Genomic DNA, 23,981 nt, shown 5'->3' with positions numbered 1-23,981 from the left:
TATCGGCCATCGTGTTCTTTGGCGGCCGGGTCTTCTTTTGCAGCTGATCTGTCCAAGCATTATTGATTTTTCCAGCGACTCTGCTCACATTATATGGCCAAAATCTGTAAGTTTCAGTTTTGTCAACTTTCCCTTATATCGGGTCTTATGTGATTCTGACTTCTCTGGTTGTTACTCTCGCCGTCCAGGGCATACGCAGCAGCGTTCGCCAGTGCCACAGCTCAAACCCATCAATCCTCCTTCTATCAGCTTTTTGCGCAGTTCAGCTCTCACATCCATACATGTCTTTGGGGAAAATGATGGTTTGCACTATCCTGCGTTTAGTTGTGATGCCGATATCTCTACTTCTCCATATTTTGTCCATGTTTAACATCGCGCTTCGCTCTAATGCTATCCTACGTTTTATCTCTGGCATAGATTCTTCAGCCTGGTTAATTTTCAAACCAAGGAAGGTGCAGCCTCGCAGACATTCTATGACCTCGTTGTAGATTTTGATTTGAATTTGGCCATTTCTTACAGTTGTCATAATTTTTGTCTTCTTTAAATTCAGGTAGAGGCCCATTTTTTCACTTTCAGTTTCAATCTCACATATCAGCTGCTTCAGACGGCTTCTGTTTCTACAAGTAGAGTTATGTCATCCACATAACGGAGATTGTTGATGTTTCTTCCACCTATTCTCTCCCCGTTTGCAATTTGTCTAGGCCCATTTTTTGCATGATCCTGTCACCCTTCTTGTTTAACCTATATGCGGAAGTGATCACGGCTAAAATGGACCTAGATGAATTGGAAACGGGTGAGAATAGGTGGCAGAAACATCAACCTTAGCTTTATAGCGTACTAAGTACAACAGATGGTGGTGCTAAATTGATTATAGTTGCACGCCCTTTCAATGTTTTGGCATAACTTTCAGGCATTTTTTTTTTTCAAATGCTTTTTGGTGGTGTTTTTTTAAATTTATTTTTATTATTTATTAGTATAAAATCTGTGTCAAAATCCACACCATTTGGTCCGTCCGGAATTTCGCCGCGGCAAATCCGCCTGCGGCCGCTAATCCCGGGCATGGCCCGCCATGTGGACGAGATTTCTTAGAAATCTCGTCCACACGGGACAGAAAATCTGCCGCGGCAAAGCCGGCGCTGCGACGCGGATTCGCCAGCCGCAGCATGTTCATTTTTTTTCTTCTTCCGCTGCGGCCATGCTCTCCTCTATGCGAGCGACCAGGCCGCTTCAAAACCCCCGGCTAAGTGCCGCGGGTTTTGAAGCAGCGCTTCTCTCGGCAGAAATCTTGCGGTTTTTCGCTGCGGCCAAACCGCAAGATTTCCATCAGGAATCCGGCGTGTGAGAACCCAGCCTTAAAAAAGTCCGCATGCGGCATTTTACAAAAAACCCCACTGACTTTTAAAGCACACCAAAAGTGACAGAAAAAAGACATTGCTTGGTTTTACACTGTACTAATAGCCAAACAAAAAAAAAAAACACTCTTCCTAAAAATTCTAAAAATCTGCTGAATTTCCACTACTTGTGAAGTACCCTAAAAAAGACCTGTCACTTCTTCTGACAGGTCTGTTTTAGGGCCCTTTTACATGGAATGCTTACCGTTTAGATTATTACTGAATTGCGGTTAAGTGCGGCCAGCAACTAAATGATGAAAGATAATTGTTTTGCTTCTCTTTCATCATTCAGTTTAGGCAGGCATTTAAAGCAAACAACAATCGGTCTATTTAAACGGGCAGCCGCTCATCTATGAACAACTGTCTGTTTACTGTGAATGGAGGCGGTCGGTCGGAAGCAATCTCCGGCGTGCTCTGCGTCCATTCAGTAAAGGAGTATCGCTCCTGTGTGAAAGAACAAGAGTGATAATCATTCCGTCTAAAAGGCCCCTTGGTAAATAATTGTATGCCTCTTGAAATCACGATTCTGGAGCTTCTTTTCTTAGAACTCTGTGTTGTGCCATTCCTCTGTTATTCCTCCTAGAAATTTTTGAAGAAAATGGACAAGTGGGTGTTACAATTCCTCTTGTACAATGTCTCTACAGAGTCTAGCACTGATTGGATAGTACTAGACTGTGTAGAACATGCGCTCAGCTGTAAATTTAGTTATAAAATAGGTGATATACCCCGTGCAATTTTATGAATAGCAGTTCTGGAATATAGAAAGTGGGCCACAAAAATAAGGCCAGTACCACACTGTTATGAAAGCCATCCAAAAGAAAATTTATGTTGCCCATAGCAACCAATCACAGCGCAGCTTTCATTTTACTTCAGCAGTATAAGAAATGAACTCTGAGCTCTAGTGTAGTACCACGGATGTGGGTGCTACAGCACTTCTGTGGTACATCACGGTTAAAATCAGGTTTATTATTGTGTGGGACAAATGTTAAAGTTTGTGTTCTTACATTTGCTGCTGTGTAATGTATCACTGACAGGTTCCCCCATCCACATAGGGTTACAGGTCATCTAACAACAGCCTGTTGGATTGGTTGATCAGATGGCAGGAAGAAAGAGGGCCTCTGATTGGGTAATGTTTCCCTTGCATGGGTTGGGCTACAGTGATAGTATAAGAGGAGAGAGAGGATGGAGCTTAGGAGAATCTGGAGAAAGTTGGAGTCTAGGAGAGTCGAGGAGGAAGAGAGGAGAAGGCGAGGAGTGAAGACCTAAGGAGATAAGAGCCAGTGTGGTGGGGAGATAACAAAGTGTGAGTACTAAGATCATCTCCATGTCATAGAAGGGGAGAGAGCAAGAAGTTGTAGGACTACAGCAGTGAAGGGTCAGCACCGTGGAAAGGGAGAAAAGTCAGGGCCAACGGCTGAGCTAAATGCAGGGAAGCAAACACAAGGAAAGAAAAAGTAACCTAAATCCATGTTCAGATAATATCAGACAACAGAACAAGGTAAAAGTCAAGTCAATGTCTATAGTCATCTTGAAGATAAGCAAATTAAATTCATGTTTATTATCTCAAAATCACGTAAAATAATTTTTTATGCTGTGCCCTTAAGGAAGAACTCTTCCTCCAATAAAATGCTCATCTGGTTGCACCTTCACCCTGACTCCTGGAGTTCCTCCTCACCAACCTTACATCCGCACTGAGGTACCACACTATACCCTCCAGGAGAAAGGACTTCTCTCATTTTTAGATTTATTATTTTTGTTCTGAACGGGTCCCTACCTGTACCCTACACGACTCCAGTGGTAGCACCCCACTGGGATTTACCCTACCCGACTACGCGGGTAGCACCCTAGGGAGCACCACTAAGGTGTGACCTAAATTTACCACTGCTGCAGCGTGGATGCCAAGCTGCGTTTTAAGATAGAAGAGCAGCGGCACCACCTTGACTACCATCATTTTCGCCAATTGCACCCTCCATGGGTCTGGCCCGCTGCAGTAGCAACCAATAACAGTGCAGCTTTTATTTTACCTCAGTAGTAGAATAATTGAAAGCAGAGTTGTAATTAGTTGCTATTGGCAACAAAAATTACAGAGGAAGTCGGTGAGTTTTTTATTTTTAATTACGCCAGTATTCGCTGCCTGGTGGTGAAAAGTTCACTCAAATCGGACCAGAAATGTGGATTTGTATATGACACAAACAGATTTTGCGTTTTATATACAAGATTTTTAGGAGGAATAACAGAGGAACGGTACGACACGGAGCTCTAAAAAAATGTTCCAGGATTGATATTTCATGAAGAATGCAAGTTCTTACTGATAAGGGAGATGGAACAATACCTCTGTAGGGTCACCTGTTGGAAGGCAGCATGCCTGCAAGTCAATGTTAGACTAATTATACAAGCCTTTAACAATGACTGGAACTAGAAAGCCAAGCCAGAATCCATACACAGACAGCTGTTTCAGGGTGTTTGCCCCTCATCAGTGTGCAGTAGGTTTCTGGCTTGGCTAGCGAGAGGCTGTTACTTGGGTCAGGAGCACTATCTTTTCTCCTTAGGGCTCAGTCACACGGGCGTTTATTGCCGCGATTTGCGCATGCGCATGCGTCCGGCGATTTTTTAAAACCATTGCTTTGCAATGGTATCGGACACATGAGCGCTTTTTATGCGCTCGTCCGATAAATTAGAGAACAGAAATCGCAGATCGCACCTATCTGCGATCTGCGATTTCTGTTCTCTTCTCTATATGCGCTCAATGGGGCCGGCGGCAGCAGCGCCGACCCCAATGAGAACATATAGAAGACAAATCATTCTTCTCTGCCACAGCTGTAACAGCTGTGGCAGAGAAGAACGATGTTTGCCCATTGAATTCAATGGAGCGGCAATACAGCCGCTCCATTGAAAGCAATGGGCTGCCGGCGTGCGCGGGGTTAATTGTCGGGAAGGGGTTAAATATATAACCCCTTTCCTGCAATGCATCCTGAAAAGTGAAAAAATAAAAAAAAAGGATGTACTCACCTGCTCCCGGCAGCCTGAGATCCCCGCGGCGGTCCTGCAGTGGGTGTGAAGGGGGTGTGACTCAGGCTTGCCCCTGATTGGCTCAGCCTGAGCCAATCAGAGGCTGATCTCAGTCACACCCATTCATGAATTCATGAATGGGTGTGACTGAGACTTGCTTCTGATTGGCTCAGCGCTGAGCCAATCAGGGGCAAGCCTGAGTCACACCCCCTTCACACCCACTGCAGGCCGGCCGCCGGGATCTCCAGCTGCCGGGAGCAGGTAAGTACATACATTTTTTTTATTTTTTCACTTTTCAGGATGCATTGCAGGAAAGGGGTTATATATTTAACCCCTTCCCGACAATTCATCCCACACTCGCCCGCAGCCCTTGCATTCAATGGAGCCGCTGTATTGCCGTCTCCATTGAATGCAATGCGCTGGACAGCTCCGGCCCGTTTCTAATGAAACGCGGCTAGGAGCAGATTTTCGGGCGATTTTTGGGCCGATTTTTGGGCGCCGGTCACGCGATTTGCGCATGCGCATCCGTCATGCGATGCGCAAATCGCGTGAAAAAACGCCCGTGTGACTAAGGTCTTAGGGAGAGTACCTAGAAAGTGAGTGAGTGAGTGAGTGAGGAGACTAATAAGGCCATTCATGCTCCTCTGGGCAATATGCAAAAAAAGGGAGATGGCTTGGCTTTCAATTCCTAGTCATTATTAGAAGGCTTGTCTAACTTTGATTTTCAGGAATGCTGCCTTCCAATAGGTCACACTACAGAGGTATTGTTCCATCTCCCTTATTTGCATATTACCCAGAGGAGCATGAATGGCCTTATAAGTCTCCTCACTCACGCACCTTCTATGTGCTCTCCCTAAGGAGAAAAGATAGCGTTCCCAACCCACAAGTTCTTACTAGAACTACCGTAACAGATCCTCTCTAACTCACACTATCCCTACGTATCGTTGAAATATCCTTATAGCATACTATAAAGGAAACACATTGAGTTGTTAGCCATTTATTTAGGGAGATATTAAATAGAGTTAAAATGTATATTTTTGAGAATGGAATTATACTCACGGGAGGTATTTAAGGGGACAGCCGCAGGATCAGCAACAGGTTTGAAGAAAGGAAATTCTAGCAAAAGTGGATAGCACTGTGAAAGGGCCGTGCGTTGCCTGATTTGTTTTCACAATTCTCGCCACCTGGGAAGATGTTCTGATAGAACACAGGTTTTCACTTTAACTTTGAGATGAAAGGCGTGCTGGTGGTTATGCCTTCAGTATGCTGCAATGTGCCGCTAAAGTATATCCCTGCTGTTCTCCATGAATTGATTGTGAGTTTATTTCTCCTTATGCCATAGCTCTCTGCAGTATTTCACGGATAGACTTTGAGTTTTTAATACACAGCAATGCTCACCACCTGAGAGACAGTTCCGATGGGACACTGAGTTCATCTTCAGCTTCAGGCTGGAAAATAAAAGCTTTTCCTGGGCGACGCAGGTTAGGTTTTCATTCTTACGCTTTGTCAGGTTATTATGTATCGCTACTTCGCTCTGTGACATGGCCCCGATTGTTATCCTATTTTTCGCTAACGTATTACTAGTATTAATACACATTTAGAAAGATCAGCTTGTTGTGTACGTGTTGTCAGAGCTTCCCGCGGGGAAACCGTCACGCAGGAAGGATATTCAAGTGCTTGTCTACAAATCTTTTCGCAGCATTATCATGTTCAGGGTTTGTTCTTTTTTAGGTAGCACGTTATGTATTTTGTATTTTTTTTATTTACTATGTTTACTTATAGATGACATTGTCATTCGCTCCTGTTTTTGTATGAGTGACGCCATCAAGGCTGATATTTGGACATTTAGACACTGATTAAATATTGCTATAGAAAGAGTTGCTTGCAATTTTGGCAGTACACACAAATCACAATTACAGAGTGGATTTCTCTGCACCCACCGCATGTTTGCCTACAGTATTGATACAAAAAATATTGCCCATCCAAAAAATACAACAAATCTATCACACACGCACACATTGTAAGACAATGCTGCTGTGGGCTTAGAGACAGTGCTTCAGCTCGAACTAATAGGTCATCAAATTGTAGTCAGATGGCAGTTCTACACAGAGAGAAGTGACTACGGTGCAGTTATCTCCAGTGATAACAGGTGACGTCATCTCTGACTGTAGTTGCATGCATTTGTTTCTCCTATCAGGGCCCAGACCGCCATGAAGACTTCTCTTAGAAACAATTAATCTTCGTACACTCTCCATCCTGCTGCTACCTGTTTCTCTCAGTTTTCCTATAAAGTAATAGTGCTACTTCCTCTTGGTGCTCCCACACAGTAACAGTGCAGTCTCTGTGGCCCCAAAAAGTAATACCTACTTTGTGATTCTGCAAAATAATAGTTGCTCATCTATGGCCCCACTTAGTGATAGTGCTCCTTCTGTGACCCCACTTAGTTATATTACCTCTTCTTAGTAACAACTTGTCTCTGTACACTGTCAATTCTGCTTCACTCCTCCTCTCAGTGTCCCCACAAATTAATAATGCCCCCTCTTCTTGATGCCCCTGCACAGTAATAGTGCTACCTGTGTGGTCCCACAAAGTAATAATACCACCTCTGTGACTTTGCAAAGTGTTGGTGTCCCATCTGTGGCCCCACTTAGTGATAGTGCCCTCTGTGTGGCACCACTCAGTGATAGTGCAACTTATATGACCCCACTTAGTGATATTTCTTCTTCTGTGGCCCCCCACTAAGTGATAGTGTCTCCTTTGTGGCCCCATTTAATGATTCTGTCCCCGATACTATTGTACCTTGTCTCCACTGGACGTTAGGGATGTGACAGCACTTAGCAGAAGGGAATGCCCCTGTCAGGCCCCTAGCTGCCAATTGGGCAGCACACAGTGGAGGGCGACGGCAAGACTCACCGGTTGTGTCTGGCAACATAGACTGCAGGGCCGGCAAGTGGACTGGGCAGCCGGCTTCACAGACGGCATCACAGCACATATGGGAGCCGCAGGGGGTGACAGTGCATGAGGAAGAAGGGAGAGCGGCCACGGGAGACACTGGAGCAAGGAGCGCAGATTGTGGAAACCCGGTGGGGCACGGGGACAGAGACAGCAGCCCCGCCAAACTAGCAGCGCACCCACAATTCCAGGATCCGGGAGGTGACACCCCAACAATTGCAGGTCTTCGTACCCCTAGTAACCTTTCTGTGGCCCCAATAAGTTATAGAACTTTTTCAATGTCTCCACTTCTGAACCTTCTGTCTTCTTTCCTCAAAAACTCCTGGTTGATGCTGCATGCTCTGTGCAAAGGATACCAACTCCCCGTCTCCTGCACATACTGTACTGATAGCTGCCGGAGATGTGGAAGGAGATATTTTCTGTACACAGAGCGGGCAGTGTCAGCTAGGTCTGTGTTAAGAAAGAAGATAGTTCTTCTGCAACATTCCTCTCCTTCTGGGCCTTTGTGCAGCTGAGCTGTCTTTACAGGCGGTATGACCAATGTCAAATTGCATGGGAGATTATGCCTGCAGGGACACTTTAGTAGACTCACAAGATTTTGGTAAAACTACAACTCCCAGCATGTCCTGAAGGTGTGCAATTGTCGGGGCATGATGAGAAGTGTCAAAGTGTTATTTTACCAAAATCTCAAAAGATGGAGAGTAACAGGTTATTCTAATCATGGGATGAGGCGAGCAAGAAATAGGAAATTTGAAGATGATGTATGAAGTGCCTGGGGACGCTATAGTTTACCTGGTCTCTCTCACTGATTGCTGGTCCTGGCTTTGCCTTTTTCCTTCAGTTGCGCTCTGCTGCCTCAACTCCGAACTGCATAATGCAGGAGACAGAGCAGGAAGCTGGGAGAATACATGATCGAAGCATGACAAGCTCACGCTGGCAGCTCAGTGACTGATAGGTGGTGTTGCGACGGGGAGTACGATGAGGAAGCCCAGGGAACACTGAGACATGCAGGGACAGTGGAACATTGCCTAAAAAACCAGGGCTGTCGTGCTGGACTGGGATTGTTGGGAGTAATGCCTTCGATTTGTATGGACATGTAACATTTCACTAATAGACGTCTGTGAAACCCTACTGTCCATCTATTTACACCATACTATAAAGGTAGCATCAGGAGCGTAACTATAGTAGGTGCAGAGGATGCAATTGCACCTGGGTGCTGGAGCCTTGGGGGCCCATAACACCCCTCTTCCCCATATGAGGAGACTAGTATTGTAAACGACAATTATAGTAGGGGTCTCGTTACAGTTTTTGCATTGGGTCCCAACCACAGCAACTTAGGTCTCTGGGAAGCCATTAGTGCAAAAAAAATGGGGATTTGCGGAGGGATGGAGCAGCAGGAACAGTCTGTGTGTATCCTCTTCTTTGTACCATAAAATCCAGCTTTAACCCCTTCCAGTCCACTGTCTGACGTCTAAAGACATTCCGATTGAAGGCTGTACAGCTTCAATATCGGAAGACGTCCGGCAGGGTATTCTTACTGTAGATTACTGGCTGCTCTTCTGTCGGGGGCCTCTGCAGCATGTCCACTACCGCAGTACTGGCCCTAGCCAGCAGATGGCGCCATTGTATAATAGCAGAAAGAGAAAGCCCCCCCTAGGAAACCTTGAATCCAAAATTGGATTGCAAAGGGTTAAAAATGAATAGCTGAGTCATGTCTGACAATGGTTGCTACAGACACACAGCCTAATAACCACAGTTTTTTCAATGAGGTTGTCAGGCAGCACAGACCTAGCAACCAATTGGTTTTAAAATACTGGGGTAAAAGGTTTGGAAGGGTTTAAAGTGATCCTCTGGTTAAATGAACAAAATTTGTCCTGGGGCAGGAGGAGGGAGTAAAATTACCAGCCGTTGCCCCCCTGCCTACCAGGTATGGGGTCCCTCTTTGGTCTTCCAAGGTGGTTGCACCACTTCTATCACTGACCGGTGCTCAGTGTGCATCAGTAATTTAAGGCATTTCCCACTGTTTTGATTGGTCAATGCTGCTCTCAGGAGCAGCGCTGGCCAATCCGAACAGTGTGTGGTGTCTAAGACTACAAGGCACTACCAATGCACATTGTTCATTGAGTAGTCAGAAAAGTGCAGTGGCCATCTTGTCAAATTGGAAAGTTGACCCAAGAACTGTTGAATCTGTTGGACAACGACACAAAGAAAGTATTAGGTAATATTACTCCCTCCTCTGATCCTGGGATAGATTTTGTACCTGGACAACATGGTTGCTTTAAGGTGGGTTTCTCACCAAAGACTTTTGCAACATGGCAACTAGAAAATAGGAGTTCCTAAACATTGTCTACAGCCGAGAAGTGGCCATACAAACATGGTTATTCTTCATGAAACTCAATGGGAGAAATCAAAAGAGTCAAATGTCCTGCTTTTATATAAAGGGAAGGATTGAAGTTTCAGAGGAAGGACAGATTACAGTGAGGCATCTGGCTGATTATACTGTATATGGGTATTAGTGTTTCTTGACGCCACCAGGAAGTCCTGGTGGCGTCAAGTTTGATAGGGGGTTGACGCCCCCTGTATCTGATTGGCGGCACAGCAGCCTGCCACACAGGTCCTGGAAGGGCACTACAGCTGCCGGCTCTGCACCACAGGCACCCCCACCTGCAAACACAGTGAGTTCCACCTCGCAGGCCCAGCAGGGAGCCAATATGCCTTGGGGCAGACACAGTCTTATCCGCGGGGCGCCGACTGCAGGAGTACACGCTGCCGCCTTGCAACAACCATCCCCCCCAGCGGCATCTGTCAGTGGGGGCAACACCATGCACGGACGTCACAGTGACAGCGGCGGCCAGGTGGTGCAGTAAATGTGAGCGACGCAGCTGCGAGTGCCCGAGTGCCCGACTCCGACGTGACCATCCACGCTGCGGAGCACAAGCGATGAGGCGGCAATTGTGAGCGGGGAACCTTAGTGTCTGGATAACATGTTCTATTAGGGCTGCAGACAACACAGTCATTTCACCACTGTCTGCAGCTACGACCTGCCAGCCGTGGCCCTATCAGGAGCTGTGGGTGTGACAGGGGCGTTCCTCCTGTCAAACCCCTAGCTTCAGGTGGCGTCAAGATACACTAATACCCTATATATATAGATAGACACATACATTGAGATTAATAGTTAGATATTGTCATGGCGCCAACAGTGTCGTGACTTCTTTGTTATTGGCGCTATTCCCATATGACATCACAACATCCGCTCCGGACAATGTGATGCACTAGACAGCGCATGCTTAATGTCATTTAGTGTTGGATACTGAGTGATTAACATCTCTCTTCAGTCCTAGCACTGATAGGTTGGCTGAGTTGTCTTTCAGCCCAGTCAACCTGTTTCCACAGGAGGGTATTTAAACCGGCACAAAGGATGCTGGTTATACTTGTGTTCTGGTCATCGTTCTATGGACCTCTGTTCAGCAGTTATACTCTGTGGACCTGTGCGCAGAGGACCTGTGCCCAGCAGTTCTGTAAAAATTAGTTTAATGCTCAGTTTCCCTTTTATTTTATGCCTTACTATGGTATTCCATGGTCGATGTTGCTTGTTCATTCAGGACCTACACTACGCCTCTATCCTGCAGTAGAATCGCCCTTTGCAGGGTGGGTGCTCCGGTAGAATAACCAGTCTGGATTGGGTGGTTCAGGTGATACCTTGCTGCCATTATCACATATGTTTGCAGTAGTCTGTTCTCGTCACCTACGTTTGACCATAGATTTCCCATTCATCTGCCCTCCGGTGTGACCCTGTTCTTAGATCTGCATTTTATCGTTTTTGGTTGCTCCGACAGGTCCAGTCATATAATATAGATAGATTAGATACAGTATATATAGGTCAATCTCTGATCTGTCTATAATCTTTAGACATGAGATACACTTGATAAAGAGTTCCGATAAACCTTTGTGTGTAGAACTCCACCTCCTTGCCATGCGGAGACCGTCATAGCTTCAATCCCTGGAGTAGTTAAGAAATAGACACAGAAATCAGTCTTTCCAAGGATTAAAATTGAGACAGCTTTTCTGCACTTCAATTTTGATCTTCTCAATACAATTTCTGTAGTGGGTTCAATCTGTGCTAATGGGTTCTGCTGATAAAGACACTGTCCAAAAATTCACTCAGTTAAAATGCCAAGCACAATTGCCGCTCATTGATTTATTTTACTATTGTTCATTGTACTTTTCTACCAGAGATGAGTACCCGGCCCACATAATTCCAGATCCTTGTATGATGGCAGAAATACAAGCATAAAACTCCACATTGTCTGGAAATGTTTGGGGATCTGCAAGGTTGCAGGCATAGAGGGGCTATGGGGCCCAGCACCTAACGGGGCCTATTTCTCCAGGCAGAGATGATGAGGATGATGGAAGGTGATGGTAGGAAAATCAACATAGAATACTGGGATTGCAGACAAGAGAAAAGATAGACGGACATAAAAATAATCATACATCCCTCTTAATGGAAGAGCACCCAACTTCAAGGGCCCCATGGTCACTTCTGACACCCCAAGCTAAACTTATTAAAATGCATTGTTGAAGAACTAGTTGTGATATCACGGCTGAGTGTTCATAACACACTCTATAGACATATTACTAAGAATATATATATATATATAAATATATATATATATATATATATATATATATATATAATCTTGCAAAGGACTGCTGTTGCAAGAAATACCTATTTTATATGTTGATTAGAGATAAGCGATCACGCTCGGATAAGGTAGTTACTCGAGCGAGCATCACTCTTCTCGAGTAACTGCATTCTCATCCAAGCAGGCTCGGGGGGCGACAGGAGTGAATGGGGGGAGAGAGAGATTTCACTCTCCCCCCGAGCCTGCTCGGACGAGAATGCAGTTTCTCGAGAAGAGCGATGCTCGCTCGAGTAACTGCCTTATCCGAGGGTGCTTGCTCATCTCTAATGTTGATATTAGCAGAATTTACTGATCCTGCCAGTAGATCATTTTCATGACACTGCAATCGATGAAGATCAACAATAAAAGAACAATAGACTTATCCTTTATTCTTCTTCATTTACTTAGGCTCAATATCATTATGATTGATTGGAAAGTAGAGAGTCATATCAGTAACTGATCAGTGTAAAGTGTTTGTCTCTAAATATATCCACTTTGTAAATTTAGGCTGGCCTGTCGGTCTAGCTTCTCCAACTCTGGCGATTAGCTTTGTATCATTGTAGCGAACTATGCTTGGGTAGACATTTTGCTTTAGTGGACATTGCTTATAGAATGTTGTAGAGATTTCATTGAAATGAATGGCCAACCATGTAATACATGGGTGGACCGGATTTTCTCTTTATAAGTGGGTCTGGCTCATAGGGAAGAGTCCGAATTACAATACCCCTTGCTATAATGTTTGAGCTTTAATATGGGAAGAGGCTATTATTACATTATAGATACATTATGTCATAGCATAGAATCTGCAGGTCTGGCTGCGGCACCTCTGACTCCATCCTTGTGGGGGGTTTTATACTCACCATTCTTTGCCTGTGGGGCCAGGGAACATATTCAGTATGTCAAGTGGGTGGTCCTCACTACTCACTCTCAATCAGTGACATCAGACTTGATTGACAGCAGTAAAGGCCACCCACCAGACACATTGAGCGCCCCAGTTGCTGAAGCTATGGAGAACCTATCTGGGCAAGGAAAAGGAAGGAAGGTGAGGATCAAATAAAGAAAAACTCTCATACATAGTCAGGAGGGTCATCCCGCTGATTCTAGGCTATGACAGGTGCTCTATAACTCCTTTAAAGCTGCCCATATATTTACAAGTTTGATCGGTCAAATGGTCTTAATGTGTTTAACACAATCCCAAAAATAAATCGCAGTGACTGTGATCAACAATCAACAGAATTTGGTCACTCATGCCATACACTTCTGTTTTCATCTGATCATAGCCACATTTTTCCAACCTGATGGATCACATTTTTGCAAGACTATATGGTCAGCCAAAATGGCCCAAATCAGGCAAATCACAATCTTAAGTGTTTGCGTCACTTAAGACTGTAGAGAGTCGTCTATCTTATAAATGTGTCAATATATTCACATACAAGGCAGCATCACACAGTGCATATTCAAAAGGGAAAAAGACCTTTATTCTTCGTGGCCATCTCAGCAGCGTTTCAACCCTCAACGGGCCTTTGTAAAGCTTGACAAAGACCCGTTGAGAGTTGAAACGTTGCTGAGATGGCCACGTAGAGTAAAGGTCTTTTACTCTTTTGAATATGCACTGTGTGATGCTGCCTTGTATGGGAATATATTGGACAAATTTTGCAGACAAAGGATCTGGTCTCAGCTGGGCGCGTATCACATATACATCCATTCCACCAGATTGGTCTTATTGGTGAGTGCTGTTGGTTTCTACCTACCATACTTATGAATGTGTCAAGTCTATTCATTGAATATAGACTTCATGATCATCTTTCCGCGTTTACCTTATTTAGATGGTTGGTTGATTTTTTTTCAGTACACTCAAAAACATTAATTAAAGGGGTTGTACAGGGGTAAAAAAAAAACATAGCTGCTTTCTTCATTCACCGTACCAGTCCATGGGTTGTGTGTAGTATTGCAGCTCAGCCCCATACACTTTAATGGAGTCGAGCTGCAATACCAGACACAACCCACGGACAGGTACGGTGCTGTTTTTGGAAAAAAGTAATCCTTGTTTTTCTGTCTTTTTAAGAAAACTAACATTCCGTTTGCTCGCTTTACTTATATTTGGACATTTTCCCAACTTTCTGCCACGAGATGTATTTTTTTTTCTTTCTTTCCTATTTCATTCTTACAGGGAAAAGCGATGGTATTCGCTCCACCAAGAGGGAACACTTTAAACCAGTTTTGCAATCTAGCAGAAGCGGCCGGCTTTTCTATCCAAAGACATGAAAATTACGATGAGCACATTTCCAACTTCCACTCCAAGGTTGGTTCTCTGCTTGCGACAGATAATACTTTAATCCACATTGCATTTTGAAAAGATCATGGTCTTTTTGGCAGGTAACAAACGTTTGATTAAAGCAGTCCTTAGGTGAGCTGCTTCTAAACAGCTATTTTTATATGTGATTAGTTTTTGCTGTTAAACCGCCCTTTATCTCTTTATGTCTAGCAGGGTTTAACACAAGAATCTCCTAGTAGAATTACCATAGGGAAAAAAAAAAAAAAAATCATCGTTCCGTTCATGGTTATTTGCATGACACGTTGTATACAATCCAAAGTCAACAATGGGGTAAAATGGCTGTAAATAAAACAAACCCGAATGTTCAGCTAATCTGGAAACAAAATGTGTTGAAACAAACAGACGGCTAATGTCTAATTGTGTCATATCATACCTTAAATCCTTATCTCTAGTTGCTTTATGGTCGGGTCACTTGGCAGATTCAAACTGCTAAATCTCGAAACAGAATTTCACAGCTGTGAGGTTATATGTCAGATCGAGGCGCCGCAAGATTTAGGTCAAAAGCACTTATCTGTGATTTCTAAGCTTGCTTACATAAAGCCACTGCTCTCAGTTATACGCTCGTTATTTGTAGGTAGATACTAATGAAACGCCTAATAGGAATGAATGGCTGTGTTACAGTTTACACAATCTGGGAACGGGCTAGATGCAATCTCTTTGTATCGAACAATGACAAAATACACATTGTGATACAAAATGCACGTTCAAGGTGAGATTGCAAACATAACAGAACATTAAAGAAAAGTCATATGGAGAAAAACGAGTGGGCTGCCGCAGGCTACAGTGATAGTGATATGATAGCAAACCAGACTGTAAGAACTATTGGTTCAACATTAAACCCCAAGAACAACTAAAAGACAATACTGGTGATCATCCATAGAAGCAACAAGTTAGTTAAATGTTAAACGGGTTTTCCAAGTTTTTTTTTTTTATATTTAGTTTTGCCCCATCCCACCCCCCCATGCCCCAAACTATATAATAGTCAATATACTCACCATGGCGCCGGACTGCTATTTCCGGACGAAGGCACTACAGTATCTGGCAGGTGGATGTTAATGTAGAAGCCCCCAGCAGGTTTACAGGACATCACTGATGACGTCCCTCTCGGGCCTCCTATTGGCTGCAGAGCAATTAAACAAGGCACTGGAGGATGGAAGGGGGTGTGAGGGGGGGGGGGGCAGTGCAGCAGCGAAGAGGTGAGTATTTATTTTTTTTAGATCTACCCCCACCCCTACCCCACCCTTCTTGTCCACTAAAGCCATCAATATTTCAACATATCAGAAAACCCCTTTATGTCAAAAATGGAGGGGCAAAGGAGTGCCCTATAGACAAAGTTAGGTCGAACATCAGGTGACTACCCGAAATCATATATAAATAAAGAGGTGGGAAGGTAATAGGGGTGTGTATTAGGCTTGGTTAGTTCAATCAAGAATCTTTATTGTACTTCAACCAGGGTTTCCAGAGAGGCAGAAATTTACTTCTAGCGCTATTCTCTCTATTGGCAATCTCTTCAAATTGGCAGGTATGAGAGAGTTTATATTTCCATAAATAAAGATTGAGAGGTTCTGGGTCCTTCCAGTTTAATGGTATTACCAGTTTTGCAAAGTCAAGGGGCTTGCATGGGAAGGGCACAAATGGGGGGTTGGCCAACAAAAAAAGCACCAGGTCCAGAAATGGTTTATTTGCTGTTGAGCAAATCTTATTAATCTGCTGATGTATATTAGTCAAAAAAGGCTGTATAAGTGGGCACTCCCACCAGATATGTAATAGGCTACTTCTGTGGATGCCACACCTCCAGAATTTCTCTGAGGGTACTAAAAATTTAATCTGGAAAAAGCAGTCAGGGGTTCTGTATGATCTCATCAAAAGTTTATATGAGTTTTCTTAAATAGAAACACATTTTACTTACAGAGTAAGAAGACACACGGAGCCAGAATCACACCATACAGCAGCCAATACACAAACACTAGTAGCAGAAGTTAATACTATAAATGCCAGGTATTAGTTGACATTTTGATCAAAATATGGAAGTTAGCAGGCCACTTCATTTCTCCTGGCTATACCGCTAGTCCCTACACTCACTAGGAGTCCAGCGACATAACCAAACAAAACCACAAGACACAAACCTTTCTTGCAGCAACCAAGCACAGAACCTGCTCACACCACAAAGAGAGAGAATGAGACCAGAGACAGCTGACCCCACCCACACCCAGGAAGACAGCTCTTATGTGTACCGACATAGAGTGATTGGCTGACTGGAGACACATGCCCAGCCAGCACAATCTCCCACACCTGAGCAGGAAAGCTGCAGATCATCTGTAGTACCACAGAACTCAGGGCTCCTACACACTTGTGTTTTTTTAACGCGAATGTCAATGGTACTTTCTAATGTTAAAAACTTTGCTGTAAAACTGCATCATTCGACTGCATACGACACTTGTTTCTAGATACTATTTCTCCATCAGACATCCTAGCATCTCCTCTGACCCTCCTATCTATTGCATCTCTAGGAACCTCCAATCTGTCCGTACCCAACAGTTCGCCGAGACCATTTAGTCCTCCCTGTCCCCTATCTCTCTCCTCCCCTGCCCTAACCTGGCAGACGAACACTACCACACCACCCTTAGCCGTGACGTGTCTTGTCAACCGCAGACCACGGCAACCTTGGCTCACGTACCAAGCGTGCTTCATCCAGTGGTGCTCTAGGTGCGCCGAGCGGCTGTGGAGAAAATCAAAGCGGCCCACAGACTTCCTCCACTTCAAATTTATACTTAAAACTTATAACCTAGCTCTCCACCATACCAAACAAGTTTATTCCACCTCCCCTGTCTCCTCACTATCTTACAACCCCAAATGACTCTTCGAGACCTTCCACTCCCTCACCCCCAAAGAACACACCCCAGTGATGGTTTTGACTGCTGGAAAACTGGCTGCCTATTTTTAAAAAAATCAACAACATCCGAAAAGAAATCTCCAAAATCTGCATGGCTAGCCCCGATCTCAGTCTCCTCAGCGCTGCATCCAGCACCTACTCACTTTCTATGTTAGTACCAATGACAGAGGAAGTCTCCAGGCTGCTTTCCGCTGCCCGCCCCACCACCTGCGCTAGCGACCTTCTCTCCTCTCACCTCCTCTGATCCCTTTCCCCAGCTGTCATTACTAACCTCACCACAATCTGCAACCTCTCTCTAACCTTTGGTACCTTCCCCTCCTCATTTAATCACTCCATCATATCCCCTCTGCTTAAAAAACCAACCCTTGTCCCAACCGATGCTGTGAACTACCGACCCGTCTCGAACCTCCCCTTCATCTGCAAATTACTAGAACGCCTGGTCTACTCCTGCCTCACACGCCTTCTCTCTGACAACTCACTCCTCGATCCCCTCCAGTCTGGTTACCGCGCTCTACACTCGACCAAAACTGCCCTCACAAAAGTATCAAATGACTTGATGATGGCAAAGTCGAGAGGTGACTATTCCCTACTAATCCTCCTGTCGACCATGACCTCCTTCTCACTATGCTCCGCTCTATTAGTCTAAAGGACACTACTCTCTTCTGGTTCTCCTCCTACCTCTCTGACCGCTCTCTCAGTGTCTCCTTTGCTGGCTTTCTTCCCTCTCCACTTCCTCTTGCTGTTGGGGTACCCCAGGGCTCGATCCTTGGTCCCCTTCTCTTCTTTATCTATGCAGCCCCAATTGGACAAACCATGCACAAATTCGAATACCATCTCTACGCTGATGATGCCCAACTATACACCTCTTCCTGTGAGATCTCTGAACCATTCCTCTAAAATATCAGCGACTCTCTGTCCACTGTCTCTAATACTATGTCCTCCCTTTTTCTCAAACTTAACCTCTCTAAAACTGACCACCTCGTCTTTCCGCCTTCCAACCGACCTCCCCTCAACATTTCCATTTCAGTGTCTGGCACCATCATAACCCCCAGACAGCATGTCCGCTGCCTCGGTATTACACTGGACTCTGATCTCTCCTTTACCCCCCACATCCAATCTCTTGCCCCAACATGCCGTATGCACCTCAGAAGTATTTCTAAAATACGTCCGTTCCTAACCACAAACACGCTAAAGACACTTGTGGTCGCCCTCATCCACTCCCGACCTGACTATTGCAACTAGCTATTCATTGGCCTCCCGCGCACCAGACTCGCTCCACTCCAATCCATACTAAACGCAGCAGGTAGGCTCATTTTTCTATCCAGCCGTTACTCCGATGCCTCTGCACTATGCCAGTCGCTGCACTGACTGCCCATCCACTGCAGAACTAAATTTAAACTCCTCAACCTCGCCCTCAAAGCTCTGCATGGCACTGCGCCACTATACATCGCCTCCCTCCTGTCAATACACCACCCAGCCTGCTCACTCCAATCCGCTAACACTCTCAGACTAAACACCCCTCTAATATGAACCTCACATGCTCAACTACAGGACTTCACCAGAGCAGCACCCATCCTCTGGAACGCTCTACCCCAAGGCATCCGGGCAGTTTCCGATGCACAAAATTTCAGATGAGCCTTAAAAACACAGCTCTTCAGGGAGGCATACCAAATCCCCTGACCTAGTGCCCCGCCCCTCCCTATGGCTCCCCATACCTTCCACCCTGCCTATCATATACGACCTCTACCCCTGCACCTCCTTACCGCCACACCCCGTTTGCTTTCTAATAACTGATTTCCACATCAAATCCCCTACTGCCTGTGTTCCCCTTACCTCGCTCCCCTACTTGTACCTCCTGTTCTACCCCCACCCCCATTTGTTTCAAACCGATTATATCTCACACTGTAATTGTTGTATTGTTTGCTTTTCTCCCATGCTTCAAAACACTGTGGAATAAGTTGGCGCTATACAAATAGAGTATTATTTATTATTATATATTATTACTGGGGCCATTATTGGGATCACTATTACTACTGGGCCACTATTGGGATCACTATTAATACTGGGGCTAATATAGGGGCACTATTTCTACTGGGGCCACTAACAGGTCTTACTGTTGCTAATGGGGTCACTATTACTCCAATGACAGCTGAGCGATGCCTGTGATTAGCTGAGTGCAGTGACCAATCACAGGCAGCGCTCAGCTGTCATTTAATGGCTGAGTGCTGCCTGTGATTGGCTAAGCGCTCAGCCAATCAGCACAGCCCTTTCAGGAGGCGGGCATTTTTAAATCCCGCCTATGGAAAGAGCTTCACAGCAGTGCCAGGGAGCCAGCCGGAGGATGCGCCTGTGGCGGAGAGGTGAATATATCTTTTTTTTCACCAGCTAGGGATGATTTTTAGGGAAGGGTTTATATTTTAATTCCTTCCTCGAAAATCATCACTGCAGGGGTCGCCTGCAACCCACTGCTTTAAATGGGGCTGCAGCAGCGCTGACTCCATTAAAAGCAATGGGATATCATGCCACGGGGAGGAAGGACACCCCTGCCATAGCTGTGACAGCTGTGGCAGAAGTCCACGATATACTACCTATGTTTTCAATGGGGCTGGTGTTTCTGCCGCCGGCCCCATTAAACACAATAAGCGATATCGCAGATTTTTCTCTGCGCTCCGAGGCTGGAGTGAAAAATCACAAACAAGTATGAAACCATTGAAAATCATTAGTTTCATAATGATCGCTCTCGCATCGCAGGGAAAAATATCGCCAGTGGGTAGGCACCCTGAGGATTATATACATCCAGAAGGTCTAGCAAGAATGACCAGGCTTTGTTGGAAGTCATTAAGATAGCTGGGTTTTCACATTCTTTTGTGGATTCATACTGAAACTGATCCACAGAAAATTTCCTCACTTATTTAGTGCTGCTCTCCAGAGTCACATATCTGGTTTCCATACAAGGAAGCTGCAATCATGAAAGGGTCCGTGTCTCTAATGAAGGGTCATTCAGAATATTAATATGTGGTCTGTACATTGATAACTATATTCACCGCGCTTCCCTATTTGGAACAGTGGGTATTGGCCATAGTGGCCTAGTTATCTGTATTTCTATGGTTTGTTCAACACTAGTTGTAAAGAAGGTTGTTTTCATTGTACTGTTTTATCTCTATCAAGAAAGCAAGATATTGATTCATCACAGTTTCCTTGGGAGAAGTTTATATTTATCCACCGTTTTACAACCTTAACCTAACAGAGCATAGCCCTTGTATATCCGCCCAGCTTCTGTAGTGTATGACTGTATCCAACAAAAAACAAACTACACACTGAACTTCAGTAATAGTAATAATCACCTTTATTTATATAGCACTAGCTGATATACCCGGCTTCGCCCGAGTTAATTTGGGACTGGTGTTTATCTGGTGTTCACACGGAAAATCTTTTGAAGTCGTGGTTACTTTAGAGATACCGAGGAAAAAAATATGTTCACCATTTTGCATGGTTCTTTGCATTACCCAGGAAACACCATGTGGAGGTAACCATGCGACGTTTCCTTTATATAAAATGACATCAGGAAGTGAGAGAATTAGATTCCGTACGTAAAGTTTGGATGCTAATTCTTTTGCGCTTAGAATTGAATAATTGAGTTGGGACCCATTATCTTTTCCTATTTATGACATAATCAATGCTCGTGCCAAATTTCAAGTTTCTATGACATCGGGAAGTGAGAGAATTGGATTCTGTATGTGAAATTTGGACGCTAATTCTTTTGCGCTTAGAATTGAAAAATCGAGTTGGGACCCATTAGCTTTTTCTAGTTATGATATCTTCAATGCTCGTGCCAAATTTCAAGTTTCTATGACATCGGGAAGTGAGAGAATTAGATTACATACATAAAATTTGGACGCAAATTCTTTTGTGCTTAGAATTGAATAATCGAGTTGGGACCCATTATCTTTTCCTGTTTATGACACAATCAATGCTGGTGCCAAATTTCAAGTTTCTATGACATCGGAAAGTGAAAGAATTAGATTCTGTACGTAAAATTTGGACGCTAATTCTTTTGCGCTTAGAATTGAATTATCGAGTTGGGACCCATTAGCTTTTCCTATTTTGGACAAAATCTATGCTTGTGCCAAATGTCATGTTTCTACGACATCGGGAAGTTGGAGAATTAGTGGCGAGTCACTCAGTCAGTGAGTGAGTCAGTCAGTGAGTCAGTAAGGGCTTTTGTTTATATATATATATATATATATATATATATATATATATATATATATATATATATATATATTTATTTACTTATTTCACAGCAATTTAGATCATTTGATATTAGGCTCTGTCACTATTGAGGCTTACAGTTTTTAACCCCTTGATATTTTTAGGCATACATATACACTTTGAAACATCAGGGTTTGTCTAAAGTAGGATCAGGAGCCAATTCCACTATATACAGGGTGGGTGCTGGCTCTTTCTGACAGCTAATACCCGCCGGGCATTAGCAGCAATCAGTGCTCACTGATCGTGGCTGATATCCCTTTAGTGTCAAGTCAGACAACAGCATTTAAATGCCCAATCAAAGTTGGGGGGCCCAAAGAGCACTCTTGTGATGAGATCACGAGATGCCGTTTGGTTGCCATGGCAGCCAGAGGCCTTCTGAATGTCAAGGCACACATTGATAGATTGCTTGTCAAAATGCAGTGTGATGTAATACTGTGATGATGAATTGATTGCAAGTTTAAGTTCGTTATGGGGGATAAAAAGAAGTAAAAATAAGTAAAACAAAGTTTTATTAATTATTAGAAAAAAGAAAAAGTTGTAAGTTTAAAAAAAACCCTTTCCCCATATTTTTAATAAAATCTAAATAAAAAATGCATATTCAGAATTGCCACATTTGTAAAAGTTTGATCTATCAAAGTAATACATTATTTATATTGAATGGTGTTTGTCAGAAGAAAAGGAAAAAAAAAAAACTCAAGAATTGCAATTTTTTGGTAACCCTCAAAAATGTAATAAAAAGCAATCAAAAAGTTTTATGTTCTTCAAAATGGTGTCAATAAAAACCACAGGATGTCCCACAAAAAGCAAGCCATGGCACAACTATATTGACAGAAAGATAAAAAAGTTATGGTGGTCAGCAGATGGTGACAGAAAATATCTATATGTTTTTCTAAAGGTATTTTTGAAAGTACTAAAAGGAAAACTAAATAAATTTGATATTGTAGTAATCATTCTGATCAATAGAATAAGGCTGTCATGTCTTTTTGCTGCAGTGTTTACGCCTTAAAAATAAGACCCTCCCCTCACAAAGATTGTGAGATTGCATTTTTTTCCTGTTCCACTACGCTCACTATTTTTAAAAAGTTTTTTCAGTACATTATATATGTGTATCCATTCAGTAAATTAATTAGTACCAGTGAAAACTAGAACTCGTCCTGCAAAGTACAAGCCCTCAAACAGCTACACTGATAGAAAAATAAGAGTTATGATTTTTTGAAAGTGGGGAGGAGAAACCAGATATTAAAAAAAGGCAGCTGCCTTAAGGGGTTAAATTCACTAATGAGTATATTTTTGGAGTATGGAATGAAACTCACGCAAACAAGGCGGTTATATGAATTTTATGCAGATGTTGCATTTGAACCTAGGACCCCAGCGCTGCGAGTCAACTACTGAACCATCGTGCTAAACCAAAAAATGCTTTTAACAGCTGTAGCCCAATGGTTAACCCAGTAAACTATAGGGAAATTTTTGGGCCCGCACTGCGAAAAAAAAAAAATCAGCATGTATTACAACATTTGATTATAATTTATTTTTAGTCCTTTAATATCATTTGCCGTAGTTACAATAATTCATCATGGAATGCAGTGTGATCATTGGATAAATGAAATAATTGTTAGTATAAAATCAGCACCCAGCAATAATGTCCATCATTTATAATTTGGTTTTGTATATTGTCATTATTTCATAAAGCCGATTGTCGATACATGAAAATATGACAGCTATAATCAATACGCACTTTCACAGGAGTGCGCCGCTGTGTAGACAGCCAGAACACATAGGATATTGTTAATGTTTACTGGAAGAAATGTGACTATTCTGTTGCTTTTTTTATTAGTAAGCCTGGATTTTTTTTCTTTTTTCTTTCTCTTAAAAAATAAACATTTTTGTCATATGCTGTCATTTAGAATTTCAACGGTGTCTGGGATTGCTGATCCTATGTTGGCCAGTCAATATGACCATGACATATTAACATAGTATGTAAAGATTTAAAAAAGAAAAAACTTGTCCATCAAGTTCAGCTTATTATCCTGCAGTGTTGATTCAGATGAAGGCAATAAAAAAAAAACATCCTCATTTTAGGAAAAAAAAAATCCTCCCCATCTCCAAATCTGGCAGTCAGAGTAAATCCCTAAATCCTTCTAAAGTAAACTAGTGACTATAACATGTAATATTGTTACACTTAAGGCTGAATTCACTAAATATAAGCCCTTCCCTGAAAATTATCCCTGTTTGTGTAAGGGAAAAAAAGAAATAAAATTTAAAAAAAATAAATATATATATATATATATATATATATATATGTGTGTATATATATATATATATATATATATATACATATATATATACACATACACTCACCTCTCCGACGCTGCTGTGTAAGGATTCCCCACGGCGAATCCCCTTGTCACTAATCACTGTGACGGGAATGTCACAGTGATTGGTGCCAA

The 23,981-nt window shown here is 43.3% G+C and overlaps 1 protein-coding gene across 2 annotated transcripts in view; it reads left to right on the top strand.

The window, feature by feature from the left end:
* The window catches only part of CAMKMT (calmodulin-lysine N-methyltransferase), a 434,161-nt gene that overhangs the window by 376,128 nt on the left and 34,052 nt on the right, over positions 1-23,981 (top strand). For both annotated transcript variants that reach the window (XM_066594497.1, XM_066594496.1), the window contains one exon: positions 14,205-14,336. In XM_066594497.1, the coding sequence (XP_066450594.1) occupies positions 14,205-14,336 (132 nt within the window). The remainder of the gene's footprint in view (positions 1-14,204; positions 14,337-23,981) is intronic.

This window comes from Eleutherodactylus coqui, chromosome 3, assembly GCF_035609145.1.
Source record: "Eleutherodactylus coqui strain aEleCoq1 chromosome 3, aEleCoq1.hap1, whole genome shotgun sequence".
Lineage (NCBI taxonomy): Eukaryota > Metazoa > Chordata > Amphibia > Anura > Eleutherodactylidae > Eleutherodactylus > Eleutherodactylus coqui.
This window is presented reverse-complemented; position numbering and strand designations above follow the sequence as displayed.